The sequence below is a fragment of the Leptopilina heterotoma genome, unplaced genomic scaffold (assembly GCF_015476425.1).
Source record: "Leptopilina heterotoma isolate Lh14 unplaced genomic scaffold, ASM1547642v1 Lhet_1, whole genome shotgun sequence".
In the NCBI taxonomy this organism is placed as follows: Eukaryota; Metazoa; Arthropoda; class Insecta; order Hymenoptera; family Figitidae; genus Leptopilina; species Leptopilina heterotoma.
This window is the reverse complement of record NW_025110812.1, coordinates 2,065,510-2,087,758: the sequence shown is the minus strand read 5'-3', so window position 1 is coordinate 2,087,758 and position 22,249 is coordinate 2,065,510. Positions and strand designations below refer to the sequence as shown.

General features: G+C 22.6%; 2 protein-coding genes across 5 annotated transcripts in view; one reads left to right on the top strand and one right to left on the bottom strand.

Annotated features, from left to right (window-relative positions):
- LOC122497629 (neutral ceramidase) overlaps positions 1–22,249 on the top strand; it is a 77,297-nt gene that overhangs the window by 29,449 nt on the left and 25,599 nt on the right. The gene's annotated exons all lie outside the window — the stretch shown is intronic.
- Positions 1,063–4,587, bottom strand: LOC122497684 (adult-specific cuticular protein ACP-20-like). The gene is made up of 3 exons (XM_043604942.1): positions 4,153–4,587; positions 2,407–2,742; positions 1,063–1,948 (listed from the first exon to the last, which is right to left on the bottom strand). Exons 1-3 carry the CDS (start codon positions 4,396–4,398, stop codon positions 1,673–1,675), a joined length of 858 nt encoding a protein of 285 aa, XP_043460877.1. The 5' UTR covers positions 4,399–4,587; the 3' UTR covers positions 1,063–1,672.

Genomic DNA, 22,249 nt, shown 5'->3' with positions numbered 1-22,249 from the left:
AAAATTTTATAAAAAATATTGTCAGCGGTTTTAATACGATTTTAATCGAATTCTTCGAAAAATGTAATTATTCTTAAAAATTTTATTAAAATTCATGAAAAGAATTCAATTATTTAAAAATTTATTTATAAAATTCTTTAAGAGAATTCAATTTTAAAGTATGCAATTATTCAATAAATTGTTTTTTTTTTGAATTTTTTAAATTGAATTCTAGTAGAATTTTCTAATGAAAATTGATTTAAAAATGGATTTCAGTTAAAATTTTCGATTATAATTGAATATTAACAGCATTAGAGCGTGAATTTTTAGAAATAATTGAATTTTAAAAGGGTTTCAAATTAAAATCTTTGAAAATGTGAATTTTTCATCTTTTTAACTATAACAATTCTGTGGAATTAATTATTTTAAAAAAAGTTTAATTAAAAAGTTTTAATTTTCAAGAATAATTAACATTCTTTGCAAAAATTAAATATTCTTCAAAAATAATAAAATTCTTCTTAGGGATTCAATTATTTTCACAAATAATAAAATTTATAATAAAATTTCAATTATTTTTAATACAATTTTAACCTCAATTTTAATCAAATTCCTTAGAAAAATGTAATTATTTTTGAAAATTTTATTAAAATTTGTCGAGAAAATTCAATCGTTTAAAAATTTGTTGATTAAATTCTTTATGGGAATTGAATTTTAAGAAACATTCAATTATTCAATAAATTATTTATTTTTGTATTTAAATAATCGAATTCTAGTAAAATTTTCTAATAAAAATTGATTTAAAAATTAATTTTAGTTAAAATTTTAGATACTAATTGAATATGAAAAGCAATATATAGCGTGAATTTTTAGAAATAATTGAATTTTGAAATTAATTTTTTCGAAAAAGTTTAATTGAATTTTTTTAATATTATTTTAAGTTTTTATTTTCTTATATATATTTAATTGAAGAATTCTGCTTTTGGAAATATTTTTCAATCTTAAAATATGAGATAACGGATTATTTTTTTTTTTTTGAAAAAACAGAAAGGCAGACGAGAACATTAAAAATCACTTTATTTGCGAAGGATTTTGTTTTATACAAATGTCAGTAGTATTTTACAAACTTAAATTATTTATTTGTCACTGTGAAATTAAAAGTTGAGCAGAAAATATTTCGTACAATAAAGTTTTTTCAAAAAAAAAAAAAAACTTCTATGAGGGTGGAAGATGTCATACATTTTATGAGAATGAAACGTGGATCGCTTTATATAAGTGAAAAATAATCTCAAGAGACAAACAATATTCTTTCCTCGAAAAATGAACGCACTTCTATATATTGACATAGAAAAGTTTCATTTTAAAATTTACAGAATATACAATCTTTTATTCTTCCAGTTGGCAAACGAAGATTAATTCTTTCATTTTCGCAAAATTGATAATAATTTATATTTTACAAAATAAAAATCTTTGAGAATAAATAGATTTTACAATTAGTTACTAATTTTTCCAATTAACATTTTTTTTCTTAAATTCAAAAAAAAAAATTGTTGAATTAGGAAAAAAAATGTTTCGTTTTCGAAAAATACAGAAAAATTCTCGATAAGTGGACGGTTATTGAGATGCAATAAATTATCGAGAGTTTATACTGTAGAAAAAATTTGAATTTTTAATTTTTAATTTAGTAATTAGTAATTTAGTATCCTAAGTGACCGTGGTGGGTTGGTACAATTGCGGGTGCCACATATTTAGCGACAGGTGTTGGATGAATGGCGTGACCAATTTTTTTCACAACCGCATTAAAACCATTGTGAGGATCGGCAGTGTATTCGACAACTCTGATTGTGCCATCGGGCTCATTTAGACTGTAAGAACCTTTTACAACATCGCCGTCTCGTTCTTCGTGAGCGCTTTTAACATCGCCAGTCGTTGGATCATTGACACCATAATTATACGCGTATTTTGGATACGCCTGAAATGAATAATAAAATTAGATATTATTTCACGAATAATAAAATTAATACTATTTTGCAAATACAATTTTTGCAAATAAATTAAATTAATACTATGAATTCAAAAAAAATGTTTCCCAAAAGTATTCGTAAAGAAAAAAAAATTTACAGTCCCCTGGAATCGAACCCAAGACTGGAATTTATCAATCGATGTGCGTTGCCACTCGGCTACGTCACAAGTGTTCTTTTCCCTTCGACTCAAATTTCAAATCAATCATTTTAGAAGTAATTTTACAATCAATTATAATCTATTTACTGACTATTGTACATTATACTTCTAATTGCATTTATATTTCATTACTATTGGCTAAAATTTATAAGAGAAATTAAAAATAAAAAATAAAATACAAAAATAAAAGAATAAAAATAGAAAATTTTTTTTCAAATATTTTTTCAAAATGGAGTCGAGACTACTTACGTAAGAATCGTGGTGTTCGTCATGATGTCCGTCATTGTGACCGTAGGCACTGACGTATCCGTTTCCGTAGGAACCATAACCTCCATAAACACCGTTGAGTCCATAAGCACCGTTGAGTCCATAACCGCCGTTGAGTCCATAACCACCGTAACTGGCGTAACCCGGATTGTAAGCAACTTTATTCACAACTGGCACTAAACCAACTTGCGCAACTGGTGCCGCGTAACCATAACCGTCCGCTAAGCCGTTATAGCCAACGTCACCGTATCCGTAACCGTCGTATTCCGAAATCACCGCATTGCTGCCAACTGCTGCCGCCACAATCAAAACTGCTACCTGATAAATTTGAAACAAAAATTGGTTTAATATTTTTTTGATACAGTGAATTCGTAATTAATTGTATTGTATCGTATTATATTATTTTCTATTATTATAATATATAATATATAATATATAATATATAATATATAATATATAATATATTATATATTATATATAATGAAACGTTATACAATGTAATGCAATATAATAAAACATATTAAAATATAATATAATACAAAAAAATATTTAAAAACTAAGGAAATAATTAATACAATTTTAATTATTTAAATTGATAATAAATAACAAATATAAAATAAAAGTAAAAATTTCCATTTCCATTTAAATAAATTTGCTTATTTCTTTTTTGCAATATTTTATAGAGTACACATTAAATATTAATGAATCAAAATTATTCTGTAAAGTTAAATTATTATCAATTTTATCAAACAATATACTCACGGCAATATGTACAAATAAATTAACATATTGAAATTAATTAAATTAAATTATAAATTAATATAAAACACTTTTTATCGAAATAAACTACTTTGTCAGTGCATTTTATATAAAATGAAATGAAATATAATATAATATAATATAATATAATATAATATAATATAATATAATATAATATAATATAATATAATATAATATAATATAATATAATATAATATAATATAATATAATATAATATAATATAATATAATATAATATAATATAATATAATATAATATAATATAATATAATTAATTGTTGAATAAAAAATAATCTTTACTTTGAAATAAATAAATAAATAATTTATTAATTCATAATAATTATCATTATAATTATTCTAAATAATAAATTATTAATAACTACAATTGTCATATAAGTAATAAAATAATTTGAATTATTTTTTTTATCTTCTTATTATTTTGAAAAAGAATTCCTTCCGACAAATATTTTTCGTTCGCTTGAGTATTTTTTTGAAAATGTTCACTTTAGCGTAAAACTTAAGAAAAATATAATGTCAACGAATAAAAATGAAGAAAATCATTTTGAGTAGAGAAAATTTGAAAAATACTTTTTCAGCAAACTTTAATGTCACATTTTTCTTTTTCATTTTTCTTTTTTTTTATTTTTACTACTAAATCTTTTGATATTTGCGAAAAATTAAACTTTACAATTTGAAGTTAAGGAAAAAGTAGAAAAAATGTATTATAAAACTTTGACACTAAAAGTAAAATCACAATGATATTTTTAAGAAAAAGAAAGAAAATTCTCTTTTTAAAAACTTTATTCGTTGCACAAAATTACAATCAATAAATAAAATTCTAACATCACTGAAAAATTTTCTCTTATTTTCTGTTAAAAATTTGTTCTTTTCTCGTATATATATAACTTTTTTCAAAGAAAAAGAAAACTGATATCTTTATTCACACGTACCTCGAGGAACAACATTTTTTTAATTTTTGTTGATTTGTTTAAGCTGCGAAAACACAAACTAATATCACCACTGTCCACTCCGTCTCTTTTATAGGGAAATTTTACAAAAAGGTGGTGGCGTTTGCCTGCTCCAGAATGAAGGAGAGCTCCCGTTTGTCTCTTACACATTGTGTTGTGTAATTCAAGGTCTTGTACTATAACTTTTTTTTTCTTCTTCTTCTCGGTTCTCGATGTTTTTTTTTTCATTTAATTTCTTTTCATTCTTTACTTCGATCAATGAAACCTGCGTGCGTTACCGAATGTATATTATAATCGTTGTACTTAGACGACAAATGACCGGGACCAGGGCGATAGACCGCGGATTTTCTGAAGGACGTGACAATAAACGTGCAGTCAATACCTCTGTACATAATATTAGGAATAAAAAAATAAATAGAGAAAAAGTACCATGACCAATTAGAAACTATTTATATTTTTATTCTAAATTCAGTGCCAAGGGGAAAGGAGAGGGGAATTAGTTTTTCATTAAAATTTATTCTATTAATACTATTGAAAGACAATAATAAATAAGAGTGATTTAAATAATAATAATAATAATATTAATAGAAATCATAAAAATGATGTAAAATTTATTTTATTCTATTTGAATCGATTCAATTCTGGAATATTCAATTTAATTTGATTTTCTTCAATTCGACTAGATTTTACTTTCTTTTATTCGATTTTATGCGATCCTACTCGATACAATTATTTACTATAATCGATTCGATTTCATTCGGTTTGTTTCTATTAATTTTGAATAAATTTGGTTCCATTTTATTTAATTTTATTCAAATCCATTCGATTCAATATAATTTTATTCGCTTGTGTAAAATTTAATTCAATTTTATTCGATTTTGTTTAATTTCATTCGATTTTATTCAATTTTCTTCAACTCTGTTCGATTTTAATTAATTTTATGTGTTTAAATTTGTTTCTATTTACTTCTATTCGAATCTTTTAAATCTATTCACTTTGTTTTAATTACATTTGATTCGATTTAATTCTGTACTATTCAATTCAATTAGATTATGTTCGATTCTACTCGATTCTGTTTTATTTTACATGATTTAATTCGAACCCATTCGAATCAGTACGATTTTATTCGATTCTGTACGAATTTACTGGATTTTATTTAATTTTATTCAATTTTATTTATTTTTGTGCAATTTCATTCGATTTTATTTAATTTTATTCAATTTTGTTCGATTTTATTCAATTTTATTCAATTTTGTTCAATTTTATTCAATTTTATTCGATTTTATTTGATTCTATTAAATTGAATCCATTTCTATTTGATTCTATTCAATTCGATTTAATTTTCTACTATTCAATTCAATTAGATCATTCACGATTCCACTCGATTCTGATTTATTTTATATGATTTTATTCGAACCTATTCTATTTAATACGATTTAATTCGATTCTGTACGAATTTTTTCGATTTTATTCAATTTTGTTTGATTTTATTCAACTTTATTCAATTTTTTTCAATTTTATTCAAATTTATTCAATTTTATTTATTTGTGTGCGATTTCATTCGATTTTATTCAATTTTGTTCGAATTTATTCGATTCTATTAAATTGAATTCATTTCTTTTTGATTCTATTCAATTCCATTTAATTTTGTACTATTCAATTCAATTAGATCATTTATTATTCCACTCGATTCTGCTTTATTTTATATGATTTTATTCGAACCTATTCGATTCAGTACGATTTAATTCGTTTCTGTACGAATTTATTCGATTTTATTGAATTTTATTCATTTTTGTGCAATTTTATACGATTTTATTTAATTGTGTTCGATTTTATTCAATTTTGTTCGATTTTATTCGATTCTATTAAATTGAATTTATTCTCGATTTTTTTCGACTATATTCGATTTCATTCAATTTAATTCGATTTTATCTATTTTTTTCGATTCTATTAGATTCAATTAATTTCTATTCGATTGTATTTTGATTTATTCTATTCTATTTAAATATACTCGTTTCTATTCAATTTGTTTCAATTTTATGTTATTCGATTTAATTCCAATTTATTATAATCAAATAAATCTTGGGTTTAATTTATTTATTTATTTCGATTTTATTCAATTCGATTTTGTTCTATTTGATTATATTCAATTAAATTCGGTTCAATTGCATGTAATTCAAATCCATTAAATTCTATTTAATTTAATTCTTTTTTATTCTATTCAACTCTATTTTATTCAAATTATTTTTATCCTTTTCGATTCAATTCTATTTAATTCCAATCTATTGGATTCTATTTAATTCCATTCTTTTGAATTTCGATTCAATTCTATTTGATTCAGTTCTATTCAGTTTTATACGGATCTAGTTTATTCTATTCAATTTTATTGAATACGAATAATTTATTCAAATCAATTCTATTTAATTCGATTCTTTTCTATTTAATTTAATTCTATTCGAATTTATTCAATTCGGTTCTATTAAATTCGAGTAAATTCAAGTCGATTCAATTTTATTGAATTCTATTTGATTCGATTCAATTCTATTTAATTCAGCTCCTTTTAATTTTATTTTCTTCGATTTTATTCTACTAAATTTTATTTTATACGAATAATTTATTCGAATCGATTCTGTTCTATTTACTTTAATTCTATTCGAATTTATTCAATTCAATTCTATTAAATAAAAATCTATTTAATTCCATTAGATTCGATTAAATTCTATTTAATTCGATTCAATTGACGTTTATTAATTTCAATTCAATTCCATTTAATTTTAAATGTTGAATTTTATTCTTTTCGATTCTATTCTACTAAATTTTATTTTACACGAATAACTTATTCGAATCGATTCTATTTAACTCGATTAAATCCAATTTGATTCTACTTAATTCAATTCTATTTAATTGAATTCTATTCTATTGAATTCTATTTAATTCGATTCAATTCAATTTCATTAGATTCGATTAAATTCTGTTTAATTCAATTCTATTTGATTTGATTAAATTCATTTCCATTCAATTCTATTCAATTTTATACTATTCAAACAGAATCGATTTGTTTCGATTCTTTTGTATCTGATTCTTTTGAATTCTATTCGATTCTTCTAAATTAAATATAAATAATAATAGAGATAGTTAGAAATAAGTAATAAAAAATTCCAAAATAATAATAATAATAATTTTTAAAAAATCAAAAATTTATTCTATTAAATACATTTTCCATACAAGAAACGTGTACAAATTTTTCTATTATAATTATTTATTTATTTATTCAAAAGTATATTATTATTTTTCATTTTTTTTTTAATTAAAACACATCTCAAAATAAAGATAAATCCTTTTCTCTTGAAATTATAATATATTATTATGTCATGTTTAAATAAGTAGGGCGATTACTCACACACATCTTTCTCACATAATAATTTTTGCATATTATAAATACAATAAAAATATATTGTTCTTCATATTCCATCTTCCCTCTACATTTACAATTTTTGAGTTTAACATTTTCATTTGTAAATAAAAAAAAACTCTTAAATTTATTAATATTATTATTATTATTATTATTATTATTATTATTATTATTATTATTATTATTATTTGTATTATTATTATTGTTATTATTATTATGTATGCTTAATAATTCTTTTCATATTCCTAATTAAAAATACTTGGTAATTTTTTTTTCCTCATTTTATTTTGTAAAAATCCTTGCTTCTTAAATATATGTATATATAACAAGAAAAATATATTATTGATGACGAGACTTTGAAGAAAATAAACAACGCTAATAAGTGTCAAGGCATTAGTGAACCAATAGCATTGTTCTCATTTCTAGGCGGAGCCTAATTTTAAAAAAAGAGAAAACGTTAAATCTCAAGTTTTTAGTTATTATATGGAATTTTACACTTACGACATGTGTGTGCGGGAACTTGAAATACATTATTATATAGGCGGGTAAAAAAAAATATAAATATAACACGTTTTTTTTCTAGAATTATATATATAATATATATATACATGTATGTGATTTAGTTATATAATATTATATTTATTGTATATGGAGAAATTGTGTGCTTATAATTTTATGGAAAAGTTGTTAAAATATGTTCTATTTGGATTTTGTAATTACCCCTTTCTTTAAATTCTTATTAATTTTTATATTTACTTTTCACACTTTTTATTTCCTTTTAGTTACTTTTTTAATTTTTATGTACTTTTATTTACTTTTTATTTATTTTATTTTTTTACTTTTTCTATTTTTTTCACCTTTCTTTATTTTTTTATTTATACTACTTTATTCAATTTTCTTATTTTGTTTTTACTTTTTCTTTACTTTTCTTTATTTTATTCAATTTTCTTGATTTATTTTTTACTTTTTCTATTTTTTCCTTTTCTTTATTTTTTATTTACTTTATTTAGTTTCTTATTTACTTTTAATTCACTTATCGTTGACTTATAATTTACTTATTATTGACTTATTATTTAATTTTTCATTAATTTTTATTTACTTTTATTTACAAAAATTTTCTGTTTTAAATTTCCCGCCTTATCTTCCAATGAGACTTTCCAATGAGGATTAATTTCATTTGGCAAATTTGGCCAATAAGGTGCTTCGATATATCGAACATCACCTCGATATATCAGTTGTAATTAAACATAACCTAGAAAAATTTATCAACTTTGTTTTCAATTTTACATTTAATTTAATTCAAAGAAAAATAAATAAAAATAAATTTAACTTGATTAAAAATTATTTCAATTTAAAAAATTTTTTTTTCTCTTTTATTTGTTTTTTTTTTGAGGGGCGGGGGTAGTAAATCAAGTTTTTCTATAAATATAAACAAAAATATATTACAGAGAAAGTTGATAGAAGGGAAAATTTGATTTTATCTTTAAAATTCAATTTTCGTATAGAGCTGTAGATTATTTGCAGCACAATATGGATTATACCTTAAGGGATTAATTTAAAGTCAGGTTTCAATATTAGTTGGGGATTTGTATACTGTTAATAGCAGGAGAAATTTGAGTATAACTTGGACATTTAAATATTAGTTTCATTTCAATATTTAATAGTAAATTAATTATTTTATGTAGTATATACATATACACTTTGATAATTTGATCCTCAACACCATAACTATATTCAGTTACAGTATAATATTAATAGATTTTATTTCATAATAAATAATTGTAGAAAAAACTCGTTTTCTTTTGTCTCATTTTGTTTTAAATTATTTAATTTAATTATATTTTCCCTAATTCAATTGAAAAATTTCATTTTATTAATTTTGTAATAAAAAAAATTTTTTTTTCAGTAATATTTATTTATAAATAATAGTTAGTAATTAGCTCCAAAACTAATTAATTTTTAAACTAATTTACAATTGTTGAGACTCAATGAATGCAAAATTATGACTTCTTTTGTCGTCGAAAGTGTTTATAGATGAAAATAATTTTGTTTCCTCTGAACGGCCGAGCTGCCTAAAGCGCAGTCGATACGCAATTTTGCAACTCGGGTTCGATTCCAGTAAATTGTTTGGAAATTTTTTCTTTTCAAAAATTGCTTATTTCACTGTCAAAAAAAAATTGTAATCATTAAATTATGTTTAACCTAATTAAAAAATATCAATTGAAAAATAAATAATAAATAAAAAATAATATAAAAAAAAAATTTTTTTAATTTGAAAAAATAGTTTTTTAATTAAATTTTGGATAAATCGTTCCTTTTTTAACAAAATGTGCAAGAGGTATGCATAATGCGTAGGAGCACAACATTAAAATACGAAATGTAGATAAACCGCGAATTATGTTGTATCGCTTGTTTGTTTCTGTGTTTGTGTACCGCAACCAGGATCATCTGATAAAGCTTGAAAATTCCTCGTGGCTTTCTTGTCCGAATGCATTTATTTTGCTTTGTAACAATACCGCCACATATAGTGAGTATCTTTAAAAAAAAGAATATTTTTTTTTCAGTCCGTTCCACTTTATATTTTAAAACGATAATTTGATTTTTAATGTAGATAACAAACTATGTTGATTGTCTTTTTAATTTTTACTTTCTTTAAATTGTTTTTTGTTTCTATTTTTAAATTGTTTTATTCATTTATTTAAAAATATATACGGTCGAGGAGCCTATTCGTAGATTTTTGTTTTTATTTTTAATTTGTTTTTTATACTTAAATTTGTTTTGTTTTTTTATTTTCAATTTGTATTTGTTTTCGTTTTTATTTTTAATTTTAAATTTGAAAAAAAAATTTTATTCTTAAATTTTTTGTTTGTTTCTATTATTAATTTTTTTTTATTTTTTTTTCTTTTAATTTATCACTTTCAAAATATAAAGGCAAAGAGCCTATAAGTACAATTTTTTCTATTTTTAATTTTCCCGTTTTTCTTCTATTATTTATTTAAAATTTTCGAATTTAGCGCATTCAAAAATGTGCATTAATGAAAAAAATAAATAAAAAAAGCAACGAAATTAATAAAATTAACAATAATTATTTATTCCCATCAATGTTATTTTTGTCGTTTCCATGTCCGAACGATTGAAGTGCGTAAGGCACGGTACTCCACTAGACTTCCGGGTTCGATTCCGGTTAACTGTCAATTTTTTTTTTTTTTTTTTGTTAGCGAAACTGAAAAATTTTATTTATTTCTTTTTAGAAGCAAAAAAAAAGAAAAAATTAAAAAGTAATAAAATTGGTTTAAAATTCACAATATTAAAAAATGATTGGAAAGAATGGGTGAAATAATTATATAATGAGAAATAAAGTATGTAATTTTTTTTCCCATTGTTTTACATATTATGTATTTAGTATGAATAACTACACTGTAAAAAATTTGGGGATTTTTCCCTGAGGTTCCTTGTGGAATATTCCACAAATTCACGGGGAAAAGTATTTTCACTACGATTTTGGGGAATTTTCCACAAATTAGTGAAATTTTGAACAAACTTGGGGAAAAGTGATAAAATATTAGGGAATTTTCTACAAAGCGAAGGGGAAAAAATTTTCCACTACAATTTTGTGCAATTTTCCACATAATAGTGAAAATTTCAACAATATTATAGGGAAATTTGTATATAATTTTAGGAAATTTTCCACATATTAGTAAGAAAATGTCATTTTATGAAAGCTTTGTGGAATTTTCCCAAATTTAATGAAAATTTCCACAAAGTTGAAAAAACTTTTTTAAATTTTATAAAATGGGTTAATTTTTACTAAATTGCATGTACAAAATTATTAACATTTTTACAAAATGTATGATTTAGGGGCTAAAAAATTAATATTTCCCAGGCGCGAAAGACCAATGCTGACGATGGATTGAAGATTTATTGAGCCTTGAACGCCCAGCCTGGGTAACCCAGTGTTGAAGCAGTCTTTATACCACTGTCACTCAATGTTGATTCAGCATGGGACACCAATGTTCGTCCCATGCTCGATTCAGGACTCGGTCAATCTTCGTGAGTGAAGCTCGAACATCTGATCTTAATTCAAGCCTGAATCAATCTTGACAGTTTATTTATTGACGTGTGCACTTAAAAATATTAAATATAAATATTTATAATTTATAAATTAATTAATATTAAAATATATTTATGATAATTTTGTATACTATTTAAAAATTATTATTAATTATTATTATCAAGATATCAATTGGTAAATAAATATTAATATTTATTTAGTGTATAATATTTATATTAATTATTAATTTATTAATAATAATGATTATTATTATTATTTTTTTTTTTTTTTTTTTTTGCTTAGGGACTTTTGGGAAATCTGCCTACAGATACCTTGGATTCCGCACTCCAAGGCTATGTGGGGTTGGTATGATAAAAAAACAAAAGAAATATAAAAAAAAGAAAAATAAATATGTATTATCAAAAAACTATTTTTTGTCAAACGCGTGCGATTAAACACAAATAACCTTGAGACTTTAGCATTGCCAACTCAAGAGTTTAACGTATGTGTTGAGTTGGTAATGCTGGAGTTTCAAGGTTATTTGTGTTTAGTCGCGCGCGTTTGACAAAAAATAGTTTTTTGATAATATTTACTAAACAGTTAATCCTAGTGTAAAATTACTAAGCATAAATATTTATCACTACCTAATGAACATTTTTTTCACTGAAAATTTTTCAGATAAACGAAACTCTTGAATTTGAAAATAATAATTTGACACTGTGCGAGAAAAAAAATAATATATAATTTAACTTATAAAATTATCAGAAAAAATATTTTAATAATAAATAATTTATAAATATTGATATTTAATATTGTTCAGTGCACACGGTAATAAAGAAAGTGAATATTGAATCAAGATTGACCGAGTCTTTAATCGAGCATGGGACGAACATTGGTGTCCCATGCTGAACAAATATTGAGTGACGCGCCGTATATACAGAATATACGGCGCTGGCATTGAAATAGTAGATTAGGCGAGGTGCCTTCCAGCCTTCTGTGGCCGAGCGGTTTAAATGCGTGCGTTTAGAACTTCCGGTATGCGTTAGGGGCGGGGTGCGTGAGTTCGATCCCACATGCGAGCGAATATTTTTCATTCTTTGTTTTAAGCGTTATATAAAATAATAAAATTGTGTGTTGTGTTGTGAATAAAAACTTGTGAACATGTTTGTAAATAATGTTAAAAAGTCTGCTAAAAAATCGAGAAAAAAATGTATCGATTAACAGAAAAATTGTCTTTTTTTACTAAATTTTTTTTTTAATATTACTATTTCAAATGACATTTATTGTTAGTAATATATTATTTATATGATAATAATATAATTATTATAATAGTAACTTAATGCCATCAAATTAACAAACGCATATAATATGAATAAAAATAATAACAATAATATTCATTACTATAATAATAATAATTATTATTATTATTATTATTAATATTATTATTATATACAATTCATATATCCATATTATATTGAATGAGCGCGAGAGACGCGTAAATTTGGGAACAGTGGAAACAGCCTTGTTTCAGTCTTGTATTAGGGTTCCGCAGCATTGATTGAACATTGAACGCCAATCTTCAACAAGGACTGGAGCGTCAGTCTTAAATAAGTGTTACATTATAGCTAGAAGCAACCTTCGTTCCGCCGTCCCACCAAGGCTTGATCAATGTTGACCAAGCCTCAACGAAGGTTCCGTAAAGCCTGAATCCAGCGTCAGTTCTCGCCTGGGTTATATTACAGTGAAATGTTTTTTTATAATACTTCATTAAATTAATGTTTTAAACAAATGAGCTTTGTCTAATTTATAATTTAAATAACAATTTTTACTAGAAAAAGCATTTAGAAGAAATGAAATTAATTAAACTTTACAATTATTATAATTTTAATAATTTAATAATTATATAATAAAAAATACTTTCACTATAAACTACATAAATTTTTTGTTCTACTTATAGTAAAAATTTTATATTAAAAATACAATTAATACTTTGGTAAAAAATTTTTTAATAAAGCATGTTTAACAAACAATTATAAACTATTTTTTACTTATAAAAAGCATTATTGCCATAAATAGTTAGGTTTATTAAAAGATATATACTATGGGGGGCCTTAAAATTTTTTTGCTCTTAGTCAAAAGTATAAAATGTTTTGAAGCATTTTCTCATTTTGAAAGATTTGGCACATCTGGTTTGTCTTTGGATGACCAACAATACCTAAGGGTTTCTCGTTGCAAGGGGACGTATTTTATGAGTTTCTCGCAGGACCCGTTTTTTTCTTATAAATTTATTTAGCTAGAATGTTTGAGAAATTCTCAAGAAGTCTTCTTCGAAAAGTCTTTCAAGATGATTTTACATGTTAGTTGCTTTTCAGCCTTCGTAAGAGTAAAACCTTGAGTGAAAAAAATATTCAAAGTTATTAAATATATAGTGATGGTTATATGTATAATAGTGAAGTGGACAATTCAACAATATTTAATAATATTCTAGAACGATATTTAAGGATTATTTAAAAATTATTAAAAAGGTAAATAATATTTAAAGATATATTATAATTATATTGTAAGTGTAACATATTGTATTGTTAAGTTTTTTAAAACTATTTTTGGTTTTATCAAAAAATTTAGTTAGTTATTCATATTTTGCCATATAATGTTAATTTAACAATTGACTTATAGAATTCAATTAATTTTTAATATTTTAGTTAGATAACGTAGTTTAGGTATTTTTTATATTTTAATCAAAATAAAAATTTTTTAATTTATTTTACAAATATATAAATAAAAATATAAAATATAATATTGAAGTAGAAAAGTCATATCCCCATTACTACTATATATTCATAGTTTTTGGTAAATATATTATTGTTCAATTTAATTTTTATGTATTTTTATGTCAATTGTAAAAGGTAAATGATAATTTATTTTTACAGTATGTTGTTGGACAATCAACCCCCTAAAGGCAATATAAACGGAGAACTTTCGCATTACACAAAGACTATTTGCGATCCGAAAGCAAAAAATTAATTATTAATGTTGTAAAGTTCAGATGTAGTACTTTTAATTGAAGTACTTATCGTTCACTGACAGTACCTAATATAATAAACAGTATTTAAAAAATTTGTTCAAGATTTATTCAACCTTACAAACCAATCTTCCCAAATATGAAAGGATAAAATTTACTGAAAAATTCTGTACTATTTTACAGTAAAAATATCCCAATGTTCGAAGAGAAAAATTCCATAATAAGTAATTTAAAAGAGAAATTTTCTAAGAATTTACAAGAAAAATTTTCCAAGGTTGCAAAGGGAAGATTCCCCAAGATTTCAAAGGGAACAGTTCCCAAGGATGCAAAGGGAAAATTCCACAAGATTTTAAAGGGAAATTTCCTCGAGTTTCTTGGGGAAAATTCCCCAAGATTTCAAAGGGAAAATTCCTAAAGTTTTTTGGGGAAAATTCACCAAGATTATAAAGGGAAAATTCCCTAAGGTTTTAAAGGGAAAATTCCACAAGATTTTAAAGGGAAAATTCCTCTAGTTTTCTTGGGGAAAATTCCCCAAGTTTTCTTGGTGGAAATTTACCTTTTTTGGTTAAAATTGCGTCACCAAGATTTTGGGGAATTTTCCCCAAAAATTTTTTACAGTGTATATATACAGTCGAAGGTGATATCTATAAAAGTCATTTGTTAATACTCGCGATATACTTATGTTTCCTGTTGTAAAATTGGTTGAGCAAAAAAAAAATTATATCTCTCCATTTCTATTAATACATTATATTGTCTTCGTAAACGCCCGGCCTGTTCAACATAATAGTATAATGATACTTTTTTTCGATTCTTTCGAAACTGCTAAAAAAGTTGTCATATATTATATTAAAAAGAGTGACCAAAATTTACTTAAATATTATTTTTTTTAAGTTTTTCAGGAAAACATTTTATCCAAAAAAAAATTTTGAAATACAACATCTGTAATTATTAATCCTTCCTTCTAATTAAAAAAATAAAAAAAATTATAATATTAATATATTATAAATTATTATTTTTTAATATTTTTTTAATTTTAATAATAATGGAATTTGTCGTAATATTAGTTATTTGGGCAGCTCCATACGAAAAGCAAATGGTGGATCACTGATTTTTCTTAAAGTTTGTAATTTTGTAGTACTTGGGGTACTAAATAACTGTGCCAAACAGTTTTGCAAAAAAAAATTTTTTTTGCAAGATATTTAGATTTGAAAAATCGGAAACTGAAAAAAATGACTTTTTTTGAGAATTTTTATTTCGAAAACTATTGATTCTACAAGAAAAAGTCATTTATTCAATATTGTAGAGAAAATGTCAATTTTTTATAATATTAAAAAAAAAGTTAAGAAAAATTAATTTTTTAATAATTTGTTTAAACAATAATTTTTTATTGTTAAAAAAAAGAGCAAAGGACATCATGGAATATTCTAGAAAAATTATTTTCTCAAAATTTGAACCTTCCTTAATAAGTGGTTAAATTTTTAAAGAAGTGATTTTTGGTGTTTTTGAGAAAAAAATTTTTGAAGTTTGCGCTACGAGTTTTTGTGCGTTGCGCTAACTAAGCAGCGCCTATATCAGTGTTTTTTTAAAGATAATATGACCTTTACTGCTCGCCCCTAATACATTTATTAATTATATACGTATATATATTATTATTATAAACAGTTTAACAATATATTTTTAACTTTTTTATAAACATTATTTTCCTTTTTTAACCCATTAATAATGCCCATGGGCACAGGAACGCAGAAATAAAAAGTAACTATTGAGATCCTGGCATAGGGTCTAATAATAATTTTTAACGTTAAAAATTAAAAAAAAAATTTTTTTTTAACAATTTGTTATAAACAAATGAAGAAAAATTGATTTTCATAAAAAACTGATAGCGCCATTCGATTCGACGCAAAAACTACTAAGAGAACGTATATTACATAATTTTTAAAAAAAGACATATTGTTGTAAAAATGTTATAAACAATTAGCCTGCATTTATACTGTATGAGATAGAAGGATCGTTTTTCAGGTAAAAATTTTGTTTAAAAAATTTTTGACGTCAAAAACTCTCCTAATTAAACTAATTTTGTTTAAAAAAATTATTAACTTTAAAAACGATCCTTCTATCTCGTACAGTATAAATACAGGCAACAACAATATGTCTTTTTTTAAAAATTATGATGTAATATACGTTCTCATAGTAGTTTTTTGCGTCGAATCGAATGGCGCTATCAGTTTTTTATGAAAATCAATTTTTTTCATTTGTTTATACCAATTGTATAAAAAAATTTTTTAAGTCAAAAATTATCATTAGACCCTATGCCAGGATCTCAATAGTTACTTTTTATTTCTGCGTTCCTGTGCCCATGGGCATTATTAATGGGTTAAAAAAGGAAAATAATGTTTATAAAAAAGTTAAAAATATATTGTTAAACTGTTTATAATAATAATATATATACGTATATAATTAATAAATGTATTAGGGGCGAGCAGTAAAGGTCATATTATCTTTAAAAAAACACTGATATAGGCGCTGCTTAGTTAGCGCAACGCACAAAAACTCGTAGCGCAAACTTCAAAAATTTTTTTCTCAAAAACACCAAAAATCACTTCTTTAAAAATTTAACCACTTATTAAGGAAGGTTCAAATTTTGAGAAAATAATTTTTCTAGAATATTCCATGATGTCCTTTGCTCTTTTTTTTAACAATAAAAAATTATTGTTTAAACAAATTATTAAAAAATTAATTTTTCTTAACTTTTTTTTTAATATTATAAAAAATTGACATTTTCTCTACAATATTGAATAAATGACTTTTTCTTGTAGAATCAATAGTTTTCGAAATAAAAATTCTCAAAAAAAGTCATTTTTTTCAGTTTCCGATTTTTCAAATCTAAATATCTTGCAAAAAAAATTTTTTTTTGCAAAACTGTTTGGCACAGTTATTTAGTACCCCAAGTACTACAAAATTACAAACTTTAAGAAAAATCGGTGATCCACCATTTGCTTTTCGTATGGAGCTGCCCTATTATATATTATCAGAGTTATATTATAAATATATTAATGTTATATTATTGTCATATAATTTACATAATCTTTTTTAGTTCGAATATATAATATATAATTTGAGGTGAGAACGTGAGAAAAATAAAGTTTATACTTGAGGAGAGAGAGAAAAATGTTATCATTAATAGAAAAAGTCATCACTGACGTTCAGATATATATACGTGATCATTAAAGTAGAAATGTAAATAAGTCACTCTTACTCGCGCATTAAACGAGCCAAATAGGAGAAAAAAATTTCAACAACGAGACTAAAAAGAAAAAGAGGGAGAGAGTTTGTAATTAGAGCACTGCACCTAATTAAGCATATATATATTCTGTTGCGTAACAATTATTTATTGTTTTATTTTAACTATTAAAAAAAATGTGATATTTTTAATTTTGTTTTTTTTAAAAATATTTTCTTAACATTTCTTTTATTAATATTATTTTTTAACTAAGAAATTATTTTTTATCAAGTTCTTTTTTTCGGCAAAATGATAAGTTTGTTTGTAAAAATAATTTTTATTATTTTTGTTATTTAGTTTCTTATTATATTTTTATTAATTTTATTATTTAGTTTAATTTTCGTATTTTTCTTATTTATCTAATTTTTAGCATTTTTATTATTTTTTTATTTAGTTTGTTTTTGAGTTTTGTTATTATTAATTGTATTATTATTAAAAATAAATCTATATAATATATTTGCAATAATAATAATAATAATAATAATAATAATAATAATAATAATAAATTATTATTATTATTAAAAAATTAATAATAAATAAATAAAAAATAAAAAATAAATAAATAAATATATTATTTATATATATATTATATATTATTATATTATTATTATATATATTATATATATTTATATATATATATATATATTTTATTATTTATATTTTTATTTATTTTTTATAATATTAAATAATAATTATTATAATAATAATAATAATAATAATAACAATGCGAAAAAGAAATGAAAAATAATAATTTCTTCATTTTATACTTTTTACAAGGCTAATATGAATATAATAAATAAAAAAAAGAACATTCTGAAGACAGATAAAGTACCTGAGGTTATGATTTATAAAATATGATATTCAACATTTTTTTTTTCTTTTTTCTTTTGCTACTCACAAACGTATCAATTTTTATTCTTATTTTTATTTTAATTTTTTTCATCAGAAAACAAGATAAACATTTTTTTTTAAATAAAAGTCAATTTTTTAATAAATAACCATTTTTTAATTAAAAACAGTTTTTTAATAAAAAAAAAACCGTTTTTTTTATTCTACAAGTCTAAAATTCGGCAATTAATCAAGTTTTATTATTTAAATTTCTAAATTTCATACTTAGCATTATTATTCATTTTTTTATTTATTTTTAATTATTCATTTGTAATTAATAATTATTATTTTTATTTTTTCTCACATATATATAATTTTCGACCCAGTGATAAATTCTACTTCATATATTTTTATTTTTATTTAAATATATTTTTGATTGTAATAATTATTCCTAAAAATACTTTTCGCTGGTAATCGAATTCCTCATCAAAATTACGATATGTATGTATAATTATACCTATGTACGTTGCTTATTGGGTGGAATATTTTCAGTTCGATTGTACATTTAGGTCATTCCAGATTCTAGGTAACAATATATAATCAGCTGTATATCTCTCTGTCCTTAAAAAGACAATTCATAAACATATTTAATGACATAATTTGTATCAATAATATTGTTTATAGAAAATAATTTATGCACTGATGGAATTTAAGTGTAGAGAGAGAGAGAGAGAGAGAAATATTTTGCAATAATTTTCCTTGAGCGTGTATTGTTATAAGTTGTCGCGATGATTAGTCAATCATCATTTAGTGGTCTAGTCAATATTATTTGCATAATATTAAGTGGATACACTACGCTGATCATGGCACAGTGACATTGAATTTCTTCTGATTGTTAATTCGTTGGGAAAAAGCAAAAAAAAAAAAAAAAAAATCTAGCGCACTTGAGGCGTGGAAATTTAATGTTTATATTTTTGTTATTTCTATTATTATATTATTTTCTACTTTTAAATTTTATTTTTTATTGAATTATTTTTATTTTTTTATTTATATTTAATATTTTTAATATTTTATATAGTGGTCATGATTATTGTACTTATATTATAAGAAGATAATAATAAATTTATAGAATGATTTATATAGTAAATTAAATAATCATATAATTTTTAATAAAATAAAGTTTAGGGTTTTTCATATTTTTAAAAAAAGCGCACCAAAAAATTTAAAATAGAAAACTAATATAAAACATTCGACAAATTTCTTTCGGACATCAGTGTCCGAAAATGCTTTGTAAGCATTTGAATAGTAAATATTATAAAATTGTTGTTGTAGATATTAAAAGTAATATTAATTAAAAATTCTTGTGTTCGATATACAAAAGGAAGAGTGAGAGAGAAAAGAAATTGTAACAGATACTTTTCCTATCTTATTTTCTTTTGTCCTAGAAAGAACAAAGGATACATTTTCTCCATGGAAATTCAAATCTCATACTCTGAATGTTACTGAGTTTCTTAACATTTTTTTCCTTTTGAATAACGAATTGCCTTCACTTTAATTTGTTTCTTATTCATTTTGATATTCTTCTTATTTATTTATTTCCTTTTTTTTATTAACTTTTTCTGAGTTTTATACTTTGAAATTTATATTCCCTTTGGTGAAGCGAGAAAAAAATAAAATAGAGTAGGAAATTTAAATATAGAAATGATGAGAAAAAAGAATAAGGGATTATAATAATTATAGTTATATAGGAAATGAGAAATCTAAAAAATGAGTATAAAATTATAATAAAAAGTTCATGTCTATTAAAGATAGGGTAAGTGTGGGTATTCCTGCGAGTGACACAATTATTGCAATTTTTAAAAAATTATTATTTTCATTTTGAAATACACGCCTAATTTTTTCAAAATAATTACAAAAATTATTTTGAATCTTACTTGATAGAATAGCTCATAAAAATGTACATTCCGACAATTATTTATTTATTTATTTAAATTTGAAATATATTATGACAGAATTCTGTGAAATTATCAAATATGGCAGTCATGAATACATATTAAAAACCATTGATATTTCCAATATTCACTATAGTATACACGTTTCAGTGTTACTAATCAAAGAAGTACACTTTATTATTTGAAAAATATATTAATTTACCCATATATTATTGATTTTCAATTAATAATACTTAAAACTATATTAGTAGCAGAATTTTTACTGCATGTTAGTATTATTGCGATTTTTAAATACGTTTACTGCGCAACGCATACTAAACATAACCTATTTTTTGACAACCAGCGCGCTATGCGACACCTGATTTTCTGCAATAATGCTCGCACAATAATTGGTGTTTCCTTGATAAATGTCACACAATATTAATCGCGAGTCAACAATAATACATGTGTTGACAATTAGTTTTTAATTTACTTTTTTAAATACAAATAAGTAACGAAATTTGATTGAGTTTAATGATTTGGAAAATATAATAATTGAACTTTAATTTGTAATTGAAAAAACTGCATTTTATTTTTTCGTAAACTTAGACGAGCTTCGCAAAGTTAACCTACACTAAAAATTCGCAGAAATACCCACACTTACCCTATTTGAAATTTTCTTGTGGTTATAATCTAAGAATTTAATTTACACTCAACACTTATATATATATATTTATATAATAGTTCTTTAGTGATACTTGACTTTAATTAAATATTTTTTTCCTTTTAAATTCAATTAGGAAAAATTTTTACTTAGTTTCTATATAGTGAATTAAATTTTAAATAAAAGCTAAAGTAGCTTATTAAAATCTTTTAATAATTACGAAGATAAAAATCTACCTTTAAAGACCTCGAGTAAATACAAAATTTTTTGCAGCTTATTTTAATTTGTCAAATTTATAATTTTGCTATAAAAAATTAGTCATTTTTTAAAATTAAAATCTATTTTTTAAATTAAAAACTACTTTTAGAATTATAAGCTATTTTTAAAATTAAAAACTACTTTTAAAATTAAAAACTGCTTTTAAAATTAAAAACTACTTTCAAAATTAAAAACTACTTTTAAAATTAAAAACTACTTTTAAAATTAATAACTATTTTTACTTTATCTAAAAAATATTTTTGTGTTTAGAAAAATTTTATTTTATTCATAAATTTCTTTGAAATAAAAATACATATATAAAAATACAAACGTAAAAAAGAATTGTCTCAATAAAGTAAAAAGTGCATAATAATTCAATTACAAACTACGAAGTACATTACTAGAAATTATAAAAAAACGGATAATTGAATTGATATTTCTTTTTTGTAACAATAATTCGGTGATTATTAAAAATTTAAATTATAATTAAAAAAATTTCGTTGAGATTTTTATATTCGAATATTGCACAATTTTTAATTATAGATATGAAATAAAATAAAAACTACAAGTTATTTATATTCACCGTGTAAATTATTTTTTTAACTTAATTTTTCTTTTATCAATTTTAATTAT

Excerpts from the sequence above, each read along its gene's own strand:
- LOC122497684 (XM_043604942.1), bottom strand. The coding sequence starts at position 4,398 with ATGAAAAAAAAAACATCGAGAACCGAGAAGAAGAAGAAAAAAAAAGTT. Across the intron at positions 2,743-4,152 it reads AAAAAATGTTGTTCCTCGAG|GTAGCAGTTTTGATTGTGGC; the intron begins GTACGTGTGAAT and ends CAAATTTATCAG. Across the intron at positions 1,949-2,406 it reads ACGAACACCACGATTCTTAC|GCGTATCCAAAATACGCGTA; the intron begins GTAAGTAGTCTC and ends TATTCATTTCAG.